The sequence below is a fragment of the Callorhinchus milii genome, unplaced genomic scaffold (genome assembly GCF_018977255.1).
Source record: "Callorhinchus milii isolate IMCB2004 unplaced genomic scaffold, IMCB_Cmil_1.0 Scaffold29, whole genome shotgun sequence".
NCBI lineage: Eukaryota > Metazoa > Chordata > Chondrichthyes > Chimaeriformes > Callorhinchidae > Callorhinchus > Callorhinchus milii.
Window position 1 is genome coordinate 4,116,846 of NW_024704770.1, and position 18,406 is coordinate 4,135,251.

General features: G+C 55.2%; 2 protein-coding genes across 5 annotated transcripts; both read right to left on the reverse strand.

The window, feature by feature from the left end:
- Positions 1-1,175: 1,175 nt before the first annotated feature.
- Positions 1,176-11,050, reverse strand: LOC103191149 (DDB1- and CUL4-associated factor 15). Of its 2 annotated transcripts, XM_042344735.1 has the most exons (13): positions 10,940-11,050; positions 9,510-9,607; positions 8,558-8,693; positions 7,885-7,991; positions 6,890-7,026; positions 6,086-6,256; positions 4,920-5,597; positions 4,244-4,335; positions 3,767-3,895; positions 3,127-3,209; positions 2,216-2,320; positions 1,757-1,872; positions 1,176-1,251 (listed from the first exon to the last, which is right to left on the reverse strand). In XM_042344735.1, the coding sequence occupies exons 1-13, from the start codon at positions 11,018-11,020 to the stop codon at positions 1,196-1,198; spliced, it is 1,989 nt and encodes a 662-aa protein (XP_042200669.1). In that variant the 5' UTR covers positions 11,021-11,050; the 3' UTR covers positions 1,176-1,195. The 2 variants fall into 2 exon arrangements, with proteins under 2 accessions (XP_042200669.1, XP_042200670.1); XM_042344736.1 differs by lacking the exons at positions 1,176-1,251; positions 1,757-1,872 and having other exon boundaries at positions 2,260-2,320; positions 3,127-3,172.
- Positions 11,051-11,879: 829 nt separating this feature from the next.
- Positions 11,880-16,913, reverse strand: LOC103173520 (deoxyribonuclease II, lysosomal). 3 transcript variants are annotated; one of them, XM_042344710.1, is made up of 7 exons: positions 16,843-16,913; positions 15,468-15,589; positions 14,785-14,950; positions 14,189-14,264; positions 13,725-13,886; positions 13,063-13,260; positions 11,880-12,680 (listed from the first exon to the last, which is right to left on the reverse strand). In XM_042344710.1, exons 1-7 carry the CDS (start codon positions 16,861-16,863, stop codon positions 12,328-12,330), a joined length of 1,098 nt encoding a protein of 365 aa, XP_042200644.1. In that variant the 5' UTR covers positions 16,864-16,913; the 3' UTR covers positions 11,880-12,327. The 3 variants fall into 3 exon arrangements, with proteins under 3 accessions (XP_042200644.1, XP_042200645.1, XP_042200646.1); XM_042344711.1 differs by having other exon boundaries at positions 16,743-16,911; XM_042344712.1 differs by lacking the exon at positions 16,843-16,913 and having other exon boundaries at positions 15,422-15,471.
- Positions 16,914-18,406: the final 1,493 nt, after the last annotated feature.

Consider the following 18,406-nt stretch of genomic DNA (forward strand, 5'->3'; position numbering starts at 1 on the left):
AGCTCGGAAGCGACGGAACCCACGACACAACCCGACAGAGTCACTACGTTCGAGCAGAAGTTTTATTTGAAATTCACAAAAAAATGGAGGAAGGAAAGAGTAACGAAACACTTTCTCCCTCAGCAACAGCCGCCCCGCACGAGCTCACGAACCAACACGCAACAATTCGGAATATCCCCCCATCGGCACCCGGGATTCTGCGAACAACCATCTCACAGTCACAACTTTAGTGGACAGGTCTAGGGGAGGGGGCGGGGGGGGGCAGGTCGAGGATGGGGGGGCAGGTCGAGGATGCAGGGTGGGGAGAGCGATGGAGGAACAGGGGTCTTGATGTAGACGAGAATCAAGAAGGATAGACTTCCTGGAGTCCCATTCCCTTCTATCTTGAAAGACCAAACACCACTTAGTGTTCAAACATAAAATAAACCAGTCCCCTGCCCCCCCTCCACCCCCCACCCCCAAAAAAAGAAATGGTTAACAAACAGGGGTCTGGATGTTTGGGGGGCAAGGAGTCAGCAAACCTCGGCACTGAGACTGTGACTGGTTCCCCGGGAGCCAGGGGTACACACGCAGGGAAAGGAACGACCACAACGGGTCTGACATCCTACGTCAGGGTGGTTCAACTTCCGGCCCGCGGGCCACATCCGGCCCCCGGGAGATGATGTGATGATCAAACACAGGCAAAAATCAGGAGACAGTCACTGGGGGGGGGACGGGGACAACAGGACTGGCCGATCAGGATAAAATATTGCTTATGCGGCCTGCGGACCTTTCTCAAATCCGTCCTCCGGCCCTCAGCAGGACACCCCCCACTCTCCCCCCGAGCCCGGGGCCACGTAGACGTTTTAAGACTCCAAACAACAACTTATTTTTAATATATAATAATAATAAAAAAAACACAACCCCGCCCCCCTCCCCCCCCCCCCCCCCCGCCTGGGTACGGCCTTTAAGGCTGTGAAGGAATGAAGGAAAGAGAGATCCGATGAAGAGGTAGCTTTTTTTTAAAAAAAACAGGGAAACAAGGAAACAAACAACCTTACGTGTCAGTCAGTGCGAAAATCAAGAGGTGCTGAGTGTCTCCTCGTTCCTCAACTCTCTCCTTAGTTGTCACTGGTCCTCTCGAGTGACCCCCCCCGCCTCCCGCCCCCCACCAACCACCCCACCCCGTTCCCTCCCCCACCCCGACGAACCCGGGCTACAGAACAATCCACATACTCCGTCCGATGTCCGTCAGTCGCTTCAGTGACCGGCCTGCAATAAACAGGAGGGGAATGGTTACCAGGGGCTTGTCCAGCTCCGCCCTACCCTCACCTACCCAGCCCCCACTCCCCACCCAGCCCAGGCCCCCCACAACCCCCAACCAAGCCCTGCCCTCCCCCAGCCCTCCCCTCACCTACCCAGCCCCCACTCCCCACCCAGCCCAGGCCCCCCACAACCCCCAACCAAGCCCTGCCCTCCCCCCAGCCCTCCCCTCCCTTTGATATCCTCGCATTTGACACAGTGCCTTATCAGGGGAGGTGGGGACGTAGTGTGCGGGTAATAATAATAATAATCCTTGCATTTGATAACAGCTCCTTATCACGTCTCACGAGAGTGTGTGTGTCTGTCTGTCTGTCTGTCTGTCAGTATTGAGTGATCACGGTTCCCCCTAACCCTAACCCTAACCCTAAGTATCCTGCCCCAGGCTGATGCACTAAGACCTTTGGCACGATCTTGTACCCGGTGTGTTTGACCCCCCGAGTGCGCAGAGCCTGACCTTTGTGCAGGGCCTCGTTTGTCATGCGATTGACGTTGCGGAAGATGCTCTCGGGAACCAGCCACCTCATAGCCACGTCCACACAACTCTTCCTGAATGTACTCCACACACTGCCGCTGAGAGAGAGAGAGAGAGAGACACAGAGAGACACACACACACGCACACAGAGTGAGAGACAGTGAGAGGCAGGGAGAGCGAGAGAGACGTGGAGAGAGAGAGAGAGAGAGACAGACAGGCAGAGAGACACACACACTGAGAGTGATAGAGATGGAGACAGAAATAGAGAGACACACACACCTTGCTGGGGCGGGGGAGGTAGTGTAGGTAGTGTTACAGGGTGGGGGGGGGTGGGTCTCAAACCCACAACCATTGGACATCGCCGCGGGCGAGAGAGAGAGAGAGAGAGAGAGAGAGCAAGAAATAGAGCGATAGTTGGAGAGCTGGTGAGGGGGTGTTTACCTGGTCTGTCCCTGGACGGCAGTCAAGTCACCTACCCCTACGGTAGCAAAGACCCCCGTGTTCAGGTTCCAAGCCCCCCGCAGGTACGTGTGGTAGGTCTTTGGTCTGGAAGATAATAATAATATCAATAATAATAATCCTGGAGGTTTGATGCAGCGCCTCATCACGTCTTCCAGATTCTCAAAGCGTTTCACACGATACACTGTAAAGTGTAGTGACTTTAAAAAAAACACCCCCCCGGGTGTTTTTGAGCCAAGAACTGCAACAACAACAATTTGTTTTTGTATACCACGTAGGGGCAGCGAAACCACATCAAACAGCAACAACAACCTTGTTGATAATACATTGACGATGACACATTAATCGTGCTGACAATAATACTAATCCGGTCACGCCACCCACGGCTGTCTGTGGGACGCTGCTGTGCGCAATTGGCTGCTGCATTTCGCCCACAAAACATACAGTCGTTGCACTTCGCACTGTGAAGCGCTTTGAGACGTCTCGACCACGTGATGAGGTGCTATGTTGAATGCAAGGATTATTCTTATGAGGATTACAACAACACGTTACACTGACACAGGGCCTTTCACGTCGGGAGGACTGTCCCAAGACGCTGGACAGTCAGGGATTTGGACGTGAGCTGGGGGTTGGGATCAGGAGGGATGGAGGGCCGGGAGGGTGGGGGGTTGGAGGGTGGCCGAAGGCGCGGTTGGTCGAAGAGGGAGAGTCTCGAGGCGGGCCTTGAAGGAGGGGGTGAGGTGGGATGGAGTCCCACAGGGTGGAGGGCAGAGAGACTGAAGGCCCGGCCGATGGTGGGGTGGGGTGGGGTGGGGCTGGACAGACAGGACAGGGCGGGTGACGGGGAGCAAGCCGGAGCCCGAGCAAACACCGGAGAACACGGAAGCGCTTACCTGATTTGTCCTTCTTCCTCGGAAGGGTATGCTAACAGCAGCAGGCCTATGTTAATGATAACATGGTTGGTTATGGGGCACACCTTGAAACAAAGACAGGTTGGCTGTAGCACAGGGTCAGTGACAGCAGCCGAGAGCCAGCGAGGCCACACAGTGAACATTTACACAGCGCCTGCCTCTCACGTCGGGAGGACATCCCAAGGCACTGGACGGACAGTCAGGGATTTAGCCCCAGAACTGGGGGTTGGGTGCAGGTGGAGGATAACCAAAGGCGCGGTCGAAAAGGAGGGTCAGGTGAAGGAGGGAGGGGGGCGAGGGAGATGGATGGAGTTCCAGAGGGTGGGGGCAGAGAGGCTGCCGATGGTGGGGTGGGGTGGGGTGGGTTGGGCCAGGTGGGGTTGACGTGGAGCAGGCCGGAACCCGCTGAGCGGAGGGAGGGAGCGGTCGGGTCGAGTTACCAGGTCACAGAGGTAGGGAGGGGCAAGGCCGGGAGGGCTTTGAAGGCGAGGACAAGGACTTTGAACTCGATCCTCTAGTGGTGGGTGGGAGGAGGGGTGGGAATGGGGGAATTGGGAGCCAGTGCCCCCTGCCCCCCACCTTCACCTACCGCCGGGATGGCCCCTCCCCAAGCGTGACTCACCTCCAGGATAACAATGTCATAGTCACTGAAAGAGCAGTAGCGTTTTGACCAGGCAGCGTCATTCCTGATCACCTCATTGATCACGTACTCGAAATCTAGTATCAGCTGCTCCACCGTCAGGTACTTGCCCTGGAAGTGAGACATAGAGACGGTGGGTGGGTGGGAGGGAGGGAGAGAGGGTTGGGCGCTGACTCTCCCCCTCTTAAGCCCACAAAACACACAGTCGCTACACTTCATGGAGTGTCCCGTGAAGCGCCTCGAAGACGTGATAAGGCGCTGGGTCAAATACCAGGATTATTATTATTATCACAATAAAACAACTCAGAGAGCTTCAGAGGGCTGGAGCTTGAAGCTGAGCCGGGGAGAGAGAGAGGAGGGAGGTCACCGTAAACACAGTCGAAGAGGAAAGTGATCTGAAGACAGGCAAGGGGGCGAGTGTGGTGTGGCCGAGGGGTTGAGGGGCCTCAGTCCCATTACCTGATACGAGGCGCTCTCTTTAACCTGCTTCAGATTTCTTCCCTTCAGGTCCGTTACCACGAAAGGCAGTGAGATCTTGTCATCGTCGTAGCCTGTTGGAGAGAAGAGGGGAGGGGGGTTAGCCTGGCACACAGGGTGGGCACAGGAGCAGGCATTAACCCACAGCCCCCCGCCCCCTCGCTGCTGAACCATAGAGGCACACATGTGGCTCACACCTCAGCATCTCAAAACGCTGGAGTTCGTAGCGCAGGGGTCAGACCCCTCGCCTCGCAAGCCAGAGGACCCGGGTTTGATTCCCAGGCGGGTCAGGTCGAGGCGAAACCTTAGGCAAGTTTCCTTACTCCCCCACACACACACACACACATGCGCCTCTGGTCACCAGCAGTCAGTAGGAACCCGGTTATTAGTCAATGGGCCGATCACGTTCCCGGGGCTAATACCTTCACAAAAAAAAATAATAATAATGTGGTCACTCAACCCACGGCTGTTTGTGGGGACGTCGCTGGGCGCCTTTGGTGACGTTTTGCCCACAAAACACACAGTCACTACACTTCACAGTGTATCTGTGAAGCGCTTTGAGACGTGATGAGGCGCTGTGTCAAATGGCAGGATTATTATTATTATTATTTACAACACGGCTGTAGGTGTGACACGGCTGTAGGTGTGACTGTCTCACCATCGTCCTGTGCAGTGTTGGCTGACGGTTCCAGGACATAGTGCAGTTTGGTGTAGTTGACGTATCCGGGCTCGGTGTCGGGGTGGGGGCTGTTGTGTGGCTGGGGTTTGTCGGGGTGGGGGCTGCCGGTATCCCAGGCTCCCGGCTCTGCCTGAGCTCGGCCCCGGGGCCTATCTGCAGGCCCCTGGCTGCCCCCGGGACCCGGGCAGGTGCAGCCGGCAGCCACGGGAAGCTCCGAGCTCCCGCCGGCTGGAGCGAGGACGGAGCTCGCTGCCGGTCCCTCGTGTCCGTGTCCGGGAACATCCTCCCCGTGCCCGGCTCCCGCTCCCCCGCCGCCCGGCCTGAGGGTCTCCTCGGGAACGCCGCCGTTTGTGGCAGCCCTCGCTCGCCGGAAAATATCGGCCGCGAATTCCTTGGCCTTGCTCTCGCCCGGCGCCTGGTGTTTACGTTCCCGGAATTCCCACCCGGACATCTCCCCCTCGGAGCAGCCCCCCGGCTCGGCTCGGTGCAGGGTACAGCACTGGCCTGGGGCAGACAGGCATGGAGCCTCGCACGGCCCCCGGTGGGGATGGGGGGGCGGGGAGGGGGTGAGGCTATCATTCACCGGCTCCTCCTCAACCTCTCCTGCTCGCTCCTGGCTCTCACAGCTCTTACTGTACAGAACCTGGCCCTTGTCTCCTGAAACACACACAAAATATTAATGATAATCAACACATACGTTACATTTTGGGGGTAAATGCGATTGGCTGCTAAGTTTCTATCCCAAACACACAGTCACTCCACTTTACGGTGTGTCCCGTGAGCGCTTTGAGACGTCTCGACGACGGGACAAGGCGCCGGGTCAAATGCGAGGATCGTTATTTTTATTATGATGATGATGATGATTATTATTGCGTTCGATCCAGCGCCTTTCACACCAGCCAGACGCCTCGAAGCCATTCGCAGGATTTTATTGTGAGGCGTAGCGACCGTGTGATTTTGTGGGGGGTGGAAACCCGGCTGCCCACAAAACACACGGTCACTCCACTTTACAGTGTATCCTGCGAATGGCTTTGAGACGTCTCGACAACTGGATAAGGCACTGAGTCGAAGCTGAGGATCATTATTATTATTATTATTATTAAGTTACTAAAATAATCACACTGGGAAATGGCCGAGGGCTTCACCTGTTGTGTTGACAGATATGGCGCACGCAACGAGCGAGTAGCTGGTGTTCAGTAAAACAACGCCATCTTTCTTGAGCTGGAAGGCGGGCTGGAAGGTGGGGAACGGGTAGACCACTTGGAACTTGGTGTGAAGCATGAAGCCGTGCTGAAGGCAACAAGTGTTCGGGTCGTCTGTCAAACAAGCACAACAGCCACTTACTTACGTCTGTCCGGGCCCTTTCTGCACAGTCGACCCGGGGCCTGTCGAAGCGGCTTCAGGAGAGGATGAGAACCGAAGGCGGCAACATTCACCGAACAAAAAAACAAGCGCAACCTTTGATCCTTGTATTTGACACCGCGCCTTAAGTGTAGGACCTGGGTTCAATTCAGGGTGAAACCTTAGGCAAGTTTCCTTACTCCACACACACACCACCACACACCACACACACACACACCACACACGTGCCTCTGTGGGCAGTAAGCAGGAATCCGGTTGTTCGTCGATTGGTGGATCGCTTTTCTGGGGGTAATCGTCTCTTCCAAAATAAATAAATAAAAATAATAATAATGACGTGGTCACTCAACCCACGGCTGTTTGTGGGGACGTCGCTGGGCGCAATTGGCTGCTGCGTTTTGACGAAAAAAAAAGTCACTACACTTCACAGTGTATCCTGTGAAGCGCTTTGAAATGCCTAGAAGACGTGATTAGGCGCTGTGTCAAAGGCGAGGATTATTAGTATTAGTATTATTGTTGGTGATTGAGCGAGGAGGGAGGGAGGGAGGGAGGGGAGGGAGGGAGGGAGGGGAGGGAGGGGTTAGTCTGACCTGTGGTGAGCAGGGCTGTGTCACGGCAGTCCGGGCACTGGGTGAAGGGAGGAGCAGCCACAGCTGTAATGTAAATATCTCGGTCGTTTTCGTCGCTCATCACCATGTTGATCAGCAGGTCATAGACGGAGCGGATACTGAGATATAAACACAAGGCTTTCACGTCGGGATTTATTTCATCTCGAGAGGGAAATGTCCGCCAAACGAGACCCCTGGTCGTCAAACCCCACCAACCTCACCCACCCCGGCCAACCAGACCCCACAACCTCACCGTTCCCCGCAAACTAGACCCCACAACCTTATTCCCCCCCACCTCACAACACCCCCTCCCCGGCCGCCCCCACAAATTCCTACTCTGAAGACTCTAAATTATGGAAAATTCTTTAAAAAAAACAATAACGTCCTTTGTGTCTTCTTGATTCTCAGATAAAGAATTCCTTCTTGTTATCGACGACGATTGACAATAATAGTTCTCAGTTTGGACGCCACAAGGCGTCCGAATTAACAACAGCAACTTGCTTTTGCACAGCGGCCCTTCGCTTGGGATAGTCTCGAACAGTGGCGGAGGCTGACACTGAGCCAGAGGAGGAGGGAGAGGGGGGGGAGAGAGAGAGAGAGAGAGAGAGAGAAGGGGGGGGGAGGCACAGTCATAGAGGAAGACAGATCAAGTCTTCAGGTCAGAAAGGTAGGGAGGGAGGTGCCAAATGCATGTCCCTCGTGACCCCCTATCAGCAGCCGCGCTTTCAGCCACTACGCCCCCAGTCTCCGTCACTCTCTCCCCACCAATCCCTCCTCCTCTCCCCCTCTTTCCCCTCTTTTAGATCACAATTGAAGACCTTCCTCTTCTACTGTGTTTAGAGGAAGGCACCTTCCCCCCCCCCCACCCCCCCCCGGCTCCACCACTGTTAAGCGCCGAGAGACACTGCCCGTGTGAGTGCAAGTTGTTGTTGGTGTTGCGTTACTTCTCTTTGTAAAAAAGGGTCACAGATAGTTACTTGAAGCCAAAGACGATGAGCTTTGTTGGGTCACTAGGCCACTCACAGACAGTCAGGTACAGGTCGCTGTACACTTCCTGATCCTTGAACAAGCGGATCTGCCGCACCTACAATCAAACACACACAAATCATAATAACACACAAACCATAATAATAATAATAACAAGAATCCTGGCTTTCCTACAGCGCCTTATTACACCGTCGAGCCATCCCAAAGCGCTTCACAGGATACACTGTCAAATGCAGTGACTTGTGTATTTTGTGGGCAGCCACAGCGATGTCCCATAAATACTCGTGGATTGAGTGACCTATTTATTATTACTATTCTTTTTGTGGAAAATATTATCCCGGAAAAGCATGCGCCAATCGACTAACAACTGGTTTCATACTTAGTGCTGGGTAACCAGAGACGGGGGTGTGTGTGGAGTAAGGAAACTTGCCCAATGTTTCACCCTGACCTGCCCGGGAATCGAACCCAGGTCTCTCGCTTGCAAGGTGAGTGCTCTCACCCCTGAGCTACAGGACTCCACCCTTTTGAAGGAGACCCTTCAAAAATCAAACAAACAAACAAACAAACAAATACATAGCCCCCTGGGTGTAGACTAGGTTTTGATTTAAAGGGCAATGGGCTATTTGGCTCTCGCTGTCTCTCGCTTGTGTGCTTATTACTCACCTGTTTCAGTTTGTCGTGAATGTTGAATTTCCACCAGTAAAGGTAATACACGTAATCCGGTAACTCATCAAACACCTGTTCCCTGGTGTAGGACAGCACATATCGCCCACATTTTGTGAATCCGAGGAATATATGCCTGCAGCCGAGAGAAGAACAAGAGCAAGAATAATCCTTATAACTATTATTATTATTAATTATTATTCAGGCTCCGCCATTGTTAAGCGCTCCGAAATGCTGCCACTTGAAGGGCGCTGTGTAAATGCAAGTAGTTGTCGGCGTTGTTATATTATTCCGTGCAACAACACGTGACATTTACGCGGCGTCTTTCACGTCAGGAGCCAGGCTGATTGTGAGAGACTCTCAAATTTCAGGCGCTCAGTTAGTTATTTGCGCAGCATAGAAACAGGAGGAGGCCATTCAGCCCCTCGAGCCTGTACCGCCATTCTATAAGATCACGGCTGATCTGTACCTCAACTCCAATTACCCTGCCCTTGCTGCATTATCGCTTGATCCCCTGACCTAACAAACAGCTGTCCACCTCAGTCTGGAAAATTTGAATCGATTTTTAAATTCTAATTAAAAATGTGAACGGATTCAGCCATAATCCGCAGCCTTGTGGGGGAGGGAGGGTGTTCCAGACTCCCACTGGCCTTTGTGTGAAAAACTGCCTTCTGATTTCACTCCTAAACGGCCTGGCTCTAATTTTAAGATGATGCCCCCCCACTTGTTCTGGATCCCCCCCACCCCCACCCACCAGAGGAAACAGTTTCTCTGTAGACCACCCCTCAACCTTCTCTACTCAATACAAGGCAGAACTACATTTATATCAATGTTTTTTNGAGTCCGGACTTTTCACTCCGGAGTCTGATCTCCTCCACGGAGAGAGGTGGGAGGGGAGGAAAAGGCCAGGAAGGAATGCCAACCGACTGAAACCTTTTTTTCTTCCACGTACCCCGCGAGCAAAAACACATCGTCCACTATGTTTTTTAGCGGGACGCACAATATCGGCGGCAGGTTCTGGAACATTCGGTGGGAGAACTGTCCGGTAATCTGCAACGAGAAAACGTAAAGCACTTCAGGAACCGTCCAGAAAAAAACACAACTCCCACATCAACTCTCACCCAAAGGTCAGCTCCCCAACACTAAGGAGACCTGCAGCGTTTGCTCCTAGTCTAGTTATGCTAGTCACACTAGTTATAAAGCAGAGAGTGGGCGTGTGTCTGTGGGGGGGCCGTTACAGGCTATCATAATAGTCGTTGCATTTGATATGGCGCCTTTTTAAGCCGGAAGGACGTCTCAAAGCTTCGCAGGATTCACTGTGACATGGAGTGACTGTGTGTTTTTGTAGGCAAACGCGGCAGCACAATAGCTCGCGGGGGATTTTATTCGGGGAATTGTCAGGGCACAGGGAGACAAAAGAGAAACTCCCTTCTCTTTGCAAATGGCGTCACGGGGTCAATAATGTCCACCTGAGCAGGCGGATGACGTTCAGCACCTCCAACAATGCAACCCCCACCCCCCGCAACCCCGCAACCCACCCCCCAGCAGCGCATTGGAGCGTCACCGTACACTGTGCGGGTTCAAGGTTAGTATAACTATAACTTGGTCACTCAATCCAGGGCTGTGTGTGGGGACGCTGCTGCGCGGCACCGGCTGCCGCGTTTCACCCACAAAATACACAGTCACTACACTTTACAGCATATCCCGTGAAGCGCTTTGGGAAGTCCCACAGGTGCGATGAGGCGCTGTGTCAAACGCGAGGCTTATTATTATTATTATTATTATAGCTGCAGGTGTCCAGTTGCAGTAGTTATAGCGCAGTGGGGGGGGAATTATATATAGTATTTATTATTTATTATTTATACAGTTTATATAGAGCAGCGCGGGGGGGGGGGGGGGGTCACTGTTATAGCCGGGATTGCTCTCGCCCGGGGAGGGGGCTATAAGGGGAAGGGGGGGGTGGAGGTTGAGGGGAGGAAGTTGAGGAGGGAGGAGGTTGAGGAGGGAGGAGGTTAGGGGGGGAGGGAGGAGATTGAGGGGGGCGGAGGGGGAAGGTTGAGGGGGGGAGGGAGGAGGTTGAGGGAGGAGGTTAGGGGGAAGGTTGAGGGGGGGAGGGAGGAGGTTGAGGGAGGAGGTTGAGGAGGGAGGAGGGGGAAGTTGAGGGGGAGGAGGTTGAGGGGGAGGGAGGAGGTTGAGGGAGGAGGTTAGGGGGAAGGTTGAGGGGGGGGGAGGGAGGAGATTGAGGGGAGGAGGTTGAGGAGGGAGAAGGTTGAGGGGGAGGGAGGAGGTTGAGGGGTGGAGGTGAGGATGGAGGGGCTGCCGGGGGGGTGGATGTTGGGGGGGGAGGAGGGGCTGAGGGCGGAGGGGAGGGGGGGGCGGTACCTTGAGGCGGTGTAAGCTCCTCAGGACGTTGGTTTTCCTCTTGGCCGCCGCCACCGGACGCTTTTTCGCGCTCGGCGCCATTTTCCCCCCTAAGAGCCCGCCCCCTTCCTCACGGTCATTGGTCTCACCAGCTTCCCGCTCGGCCTGACTCCCGATTGGTCCACGACCCTGTCAATCACACCCCCACCCCCGGAACCCGCCTTCGCCTCACGCTCATTGGTCGGATTCCCCACCCCCCACCCCCAGCTCAGTCTGGCGGCTGCTGATTGGTTCTCACTCCTGTCACTTCCAGAGCCCGCCCCTCTCCTCACGCTGGTTGGCCGCTCCCCCCGCCAGACGGCTCCTGATTGGTCCTCAGTCCTGTCTCTCACCTCTTCCAGAGCCCCGCCCTCTCCTCGCGTTCATTGGTCCCACACCTGCACCCGCTCGGCCGGACGTTTGGTACGTCAATCAATCTGCCCCTCCCCCCCCCCCCCCGCACCAGCAGGTTAGGTTGCGCCGCCAGGTTAGGTTGGGTTGTGGGACAGCGCCGCCTGGAGGCTGGAGGCTGGAACTGCAGCAGGAAAGGAAATCCCAGCCCCATGTCCTCACCCTTTAGAGAATGAGGCCATTCAGCCCACTCAGCCTGTTCCATCACACACTTTTGGTATAGCTTAGTGCAATCCTCCCACACAATGCTCTGTAACTAGTTGGGTGGCTTTTCTGGGGTAATAATCCCTTCGAAAACAAAATAATAATAATAATAAATTCGGTCAATTCAACCCACGATTGTTTGTGGGGACGACGCCGGGCATTTCACCCACAAAACACACAGTCACTACACTTTACAGTGTATCCTGTGAAGCGCTTTGAGACATCTCGAAGACATGATGAGGTTCTGTGTCAAATGCCAGCATTATTACTGTTATAATTATTATTGACCAAAGACCAAGCCCACATCTGCTCACAGATTATAAAACCCACTTTTAATTGCATTTTATACAACAACAAAGGGCAGCGTCGCGGAGCACATAACAAAGGCAGAACCCGATGTCAAGCAGGAGTGGGGTGGGTGACTGTACGCACAGTCGAAGAGGAAGGTGCAATGTTAGTTTGTCAAAATCAAACAATTGCCATGGACGTCGCTGGGCGCAATTGGCTGCTGCGTTTCACCCACAAAACACACTGTCACTACACTTTACAGCATATCCCGTGAAGCGCTTTGAGAAGTGCCAAAGGCGCGATAAGGCGCTGTGTCAAACGTAAAGCTAATTATTATTATTATTATTATTGTTATTGGAGTGTCAAAGCAGCCCAGAGGCACGAGTGCCTCCACACCTGAGGCACGGCTGAACACCTGTTTTATTATAATAATAATTAGTTAGTTAGTTAGTTCCCACAAGTTGCTGCTAGTTACGGGACGAACAATCCTTGAATTTCAAGACCAGGCTGGAAAAAGACTTCCAGACGGCGGGATCGTTGACGCAGACAACCCCTCCGCCCCGGAACTCCTCGGCTCTGTCTCGGTTGATGTCGCCGACGCAGACCCAGCTCGGTCCGTCGCCGCGTGGGTGGGTCACGCACCACTTGGAGTGGTCTACGGTGCTGGTGAAGTCGGGGTTCCCGGGCAGGTGGATGGTGTCCACGTTGTAAACCCAGTGAGGCCCGGAGCAATTCGACGGCAGAGTCCCTCGGGAATTGGGCCACGACTGCACCAGGAGGTCACTGGCAAACTCGCCCGCCAGCCAGTCAACGTACAGATCTGTAACAAGAGCAACCGTTCATCCCGCGACCTTCACATAGGGGACGTCCTGTAGCTCAGTGGTTAGAGCGCTCGCCTCGCAAGCGAGAGGACCCGGGTTCGATTCGTGAGTGGGGGAGGGCTGGGAAGGGGGGAGGGTGTTTGCCAAGCGGAAGAGAGGATCGGGGCAATACAGAGGTGTGAAGGGGTTTTAAAGGTGAGGATCAGGTGAGCGTGAAGCACCCCCACCCACCCCACCGACACGGGGTTTGAACCCGCAAGCTGCTCGCTCCGATCTGGGAGCGGTCTGGCAGACTGAGACCGGGTGGAATTTGGGGCTCGAGGGGTGAAAAGGAAAACGACGTGGGGGTGGGCAGCACCATCTCAAACGAGCGAGGATTACCTTTGCCGAAAGCTTTGGATTTTGCGAAGCTGTTGAAGTTGGTTCCGGCCACTGAGCGCAACCCAGCCTTTCTCTTCCCCCCCGGGGGGAGCGCCCTGTGGGGCTCCACGGCCTTCTTGAGGTCGGGCAAGTCTCTGGCGAAAGGCTCCGGTACAGAGTGGGAGTAAGTGTGAGGATTGTTGTACAACAGCTGGAGGCCTGGAGCAAGGAAGGAATGAGAGAGAGGGTGAGTGAGTGAGAGAGAGGTTACAGTCATCATTGCAATCGATACAACAACAACAACAAACGACACTTACACAGCGCCTTTCACATCAGGAGGACGTCCCAAGGCTCTGGACAGTCAGGCGTTTGGACCCGAGCTGGGGCTTGGGATCAGGAGGGAGGGTGGAGGCAGGGAGGGTGGGGGTAGGAGGGTGACCGAAGGCCCAGTTAGTCGAAGAGGAGGGTCTTGAGACTGGTGATGAAGGAGGCCAGGGAGGGAGGGTGGGGGGTGAGGCGGAGGGTCAGTGGGATGGAATTCCAGAGGGTGGGGGCAGAGAGGCTGAAGGCCCGACCGCCGATGGTGGGAGTCAGAGCCTTAATCACATGGTCCAGATCGTCTCAAAGTGCTTCTCAGGGGTTTCACAGTAGAATGGAGTGACATGTGCGACCTGTGCCCTCACCGATCTCGTTGAACTGGGCGTAGGGGTACGTGACGCAGAGGAAGGATTGCCCATTGCGTTTGCCTGAGTCTGGCCAGCTGTAACTCTCGTTGGCTGGCAGCGGGAAATGAGGAGTGCTGTGCACCAGCCAGAAACCTTGCTTCTGATCCAAGAGGATGACACCTTGACCGAGTGCGTGACAGCGAGAGAGAGAGAGAGAATAAATAAATAAATATATGGGCATTTCATCGTCTCAGAGCGATTAACATTGGCGGAGCCTGACTCCGAGCTGGTGGGGGGAAGAGGGTGACCGTAAGCACGGTCGAAAAAAGGAGGGGAGAGAGAGAGAGAGAGAGAGAGAGGGGTGGTGGGCAAGGTGGAGGGATTTGAGGGAGAGTGTTCCAGAGTTTCGGGGCAGAGGACGCGAGGGACGAGGAGGAGGAGATGGTAAAGTCAGATGAGGTTGTCGAGTGTTCACTCCCTACCTTTAGTGTGGCCGTAGTTGCTCTCCGAGTGTTTAGTAGACTGATCGTTATACAGCACATACGCTGTCTCTTGGTTCTGGTGAAGTGAAGGAGAAATCTCGGTTATCAGTTGTTTCACATCAAAATTCACCTAAAATTCACTGAGCGGACAGTACCGCACTGGCTTTCTGGGGACAAACACAGCAGCCAATTTGCACACAGCGACTTCCCTCCAACAACCATGAAGTGAAGGAAGGATTCACTTGGGGGTTTGTTGGCCCAAGTCTCCGGGGCAGAGAGAAAGAACCTTCTTTCTATGAGGGTCTCGGAGGTCTGCGACGTGAGACAGTGGCGGAGCCGGGTCATGTTGCGGAGGTGGGGGAAGGCAGAGCAGGTCATGGCACGGATGTGGGGTAGAAGGGATAGGTGAGGGTCAAACAAGACCCCAAGGTTCGGGACTGACTCAGTGAGGTGGAGTGAGCAATGGACGGTGATGTTGTCAGCGCCTGAGGTGAGGAGGCGCTGACGGGAGCCAATCAAGAAAGCCTCGGTCTTGCTGACATTGAACTAGAGCAAGTTAGCTCTCAGCCAGGACTTGACGAGGTCGGGAGCCTTACCTGAGCTTGACCTTCCTTATAGACTTGTGTCAGAGTGCGGCCCACAGCTCCCTGTGTATTGTTTATCAAGTAATTCCCCGGTTTCCAGCCCTTGGTGGTAGAGTCCTGGTACATGTAGCTGAGCCCAGTCAGACTGCTGCGTTTGGGCAGTTTGTAAACGATGAACCTGAATAATAATAATAATAATAATAATCCTGGCATCTGTACGGCGAACAGCAGCGTCCCCACAAACAGCCGTGGATTGATCGAGGAGGACAAGGAGGCAGAGGGAGCCCTGATCACAGGTATTCAGAATGTCATCAGTGACTGTGACCCCCGGGGCTGTTTCCGTGCTGTGGGCAGCGCGGAATCCGGATTGGAGGGGTTTAAAGAGGGAACGGCGAGAGAGAAAGGAGCGGAGTCGGGATGGAGGTGATGACGGCTGTTTTTCGGGGGGTGGGAACCGAACCGGTGGACAGGGAGAGATTGATGACATCGGACAGGAGTGGGGGCCAGAAGGTGGAGCTGGGAGACGAGGAGAGAGGTGGGGATGGGATCGAGGGAGCAGGTGGTGCGAACAGTCGTGGTGATGTACACAGAAACACACACATACAGACAAACACGCACACCACATACACACACATGTACACAGACATACCACACACACACTCCCCAGTATACAGCACTCTGGAGCCGGGGTTTACCAGTCCACGGGATTCCCGGAGTCGCTGTAACAGGAGATGGACGAACTCGCTGCAGACACCAGGCAGCGGAGGGTGGTCAGGAGCAGGAACAGGAGGACCGGTGAGGGGCTGCGGAACATCATCTACAAACAAACAATCAGCCGAGTCTGATTCAGGAGCCATAGTGAGAGGTACATTAGCCGTCAGGCAATACCACCCGCCCTCCCCTGCCACCCCTCCCCTGCCACCCCTCCACTGCCACCCCTCCCCTACCAACCTTCCCCTGCCAACCTTCCCCTGCCACCCCTTCACTGCCAACCCTCCACTGCCAACCCTCCCCCTGCCAACCTTCCCCTGCCACCCCTCCACTGCCAACCCTCCCCCTGCCAACCTTCCCCTGCCACCCCTCCACTGCCAACCCTCCCCTGCCAACCTTCCCCTGCCACCCCTCCACTGCCAACCCTCCCCCTGCCAATCTTCCCCTGCCACCCCTCCACTGCCACCCCTCCCCTGCCAACCTTCCCCTGCCACCCCTCCACTGCCAATCCTCCCCCTGCCAACCTTCCCCTGCCAACCTTCCCCTGACACCCCTCCACTGCCACCCCTCCCCTGCCAACCTTCCCCTGCCAACCTTCCCCTGCCAACCCTCCACTGCCAACCCTCCCCCCTGCCAACCTTCCCCTGACACCCCTCCCCTGCCACCCCTCCCCTGCCACCCCTCCACTGCCACCCCTCCCCTACCAACCTCCCCTGCCACCCCTCCCCTGCCAACCTTCCCCTGCCACCCCTCCACTGCCACCCTCCCCCTGCCAACCTTCCCCTGCCACCCCTCCACTGCCACCCCTCCCCTACCAACCTTCCCCTGACACCCCTCCACTGCCACCCCTCCACTGCCAACCCCCCCTGCCACCCCTCCACTGCCAACCCTCCCCCTGCCAACCTTCCCTGACACCCCTACACTGCCAACCCTCCCCTGCCACCCCTCCCCCTGCAACCCTCCCTACCGTCCCCTCTGCCAACCCCCCCCTGCCTTGCCCGCTCCCCTCCCACCCACCTCTGTCTTCAAAACCCCAGCACATTAAAACCAATTTCTACAATGAAAGCCCCCCCCAGACACACAAAACCCCCCACGAACACACACACACTTAGATTCCACCCCCCCCCCCCCCCCCGACACACATACATAAATGCACACAGACACCCCCACACACAGTCACACACAGCCCCCACAAACTGACCCCCCCCCCACACACACACACACAATGCAGTAAATTGTTATAATAAATATATATTTACATAAAATATAAAGATAAGACCGATTTCTCTTCAGCATTAAAAAGAATCAGCAGAACACCCAGGGACTGAGTTAACCATAACCACTGTCACAAGTTCATACTTGTGGTTTGTCGCATTTCATTTTCTCCTTCCTCCCTCCGGCTCGTCCTCCAACTGCGCTCACTCTCTCTCACACTCTCCGTCTGTCTCACACTGCGGCTCACTCTCTCTCACACTCTCCGTCTGTCTCACACTGCGGCTCACTCTCTCTCACACTCTCCGTCTGTCTCACACTGCGGCTCACTCTCTCTCACACTCTCCGTCTGTCTCACACTGCGGCTCACTCTCTCTCACACTCTCCGTCTGTCTCACACTGCGGCTCACTCTCTCTCACACTCTCCGTCTGTCTCACACTGCGGCTCACTCTCTCTCACACTCTCCGTCTGTCTCACACACTCACACACGGTCTGTCTCACCCTCTATCACACTCTCTCTGTCTCACACTGTGGTTCACTCTCTCTGTCTCACACTGTGGCTCACTCTCTCTGTCTCACACTGTGGTTCACTCTCTCTTCTCACACTCTGTCTCACTCTCTCTGTCTCACACGGTGGTTCACTCTCTCTGTCTCACACTGTGGTTCACTCTCTCTGTCTCACACTGTGGTTCACTCTCTCTGTCTCACACTGTGGTTCACTCTCTCTGTCTCACACTCACTCTCTCTGTCTCACACTCACTCTGTCTCACTCTCTCTGTCTCACACACTCTCCGTCTCACACACTCTGTCTCATTCTCTCTGTGACACACACTCTCTGTCTCACACTGTGGCAATGTTCAGTAGTGATGACTCTAAAGAGGTTGACCTTTCTCCCTCCCACAAACAAGCCAATAACCAACCCGCTTCCCCTTCCCCTTCGAGTCCCGTCCGTCCGCCCTGCCTGTCTGTCTTGCCTGCCTGTCCGCCCTGCCTGTCTGTCCTGCCCGCCCTGCCTGCCTGTCTTGCCCGCCCTGCCTGTCTGTCTTGCCCGCCCTGCCTGCCTGTCCTGCCTGCCCTGCCTGCCTGCCTGTCCGCCCTGCCTGCCTGTCCTGCCCGCCCTGCCTGTCTGTCTTGCCCGCTCTGCCTGTCTGTCTTGCCCGCCCTGCCTGCCTGTCCTGCCTGCCCTGCCTGCCTGTCCTGCCCGCCCTGCTTGCCTGTCCTGCCCGCCCTGCCTGCCTGTCTTGCCCGCCCTGCCTGCCTGTCCTGCCCGCCCTGCCTGTCTGTCTGACATTGAGGTTGAAAAGTAACAGGATTGCTGGGCCAGTCAGTCTCCCTCACAGGAGCTTTACATAAATTCCTTTAGTTAAAAAGCAAGTGTTTCTCTCCCCCGAGATCACAAGCCTCTCACTTGCTTATAAATCCTCAATCTCTGACCTTCAGTCAGATTAAAGCCAATCATTCTGCAAATGTCAACCCTCAACCTAAGGTTTGGGGACTTTTTTGAGCTCAAACTCCAGGCTGATGCTCCAGCCCAGCGCTGGGGGGAGGGAAGCAACATCACAGGCGCCGTCCTGCGGATGAGATGTTAACAACAACAACAAAATTACATTTACATAGCGCCTTCATGTCGTCGAGTTCCCCATCTGTGCGCTGTTCAGGAGGGAGCGAGTCAGAGAGAGGGGAGGAAGGGGATGGAGTTCCAGAGAGTAG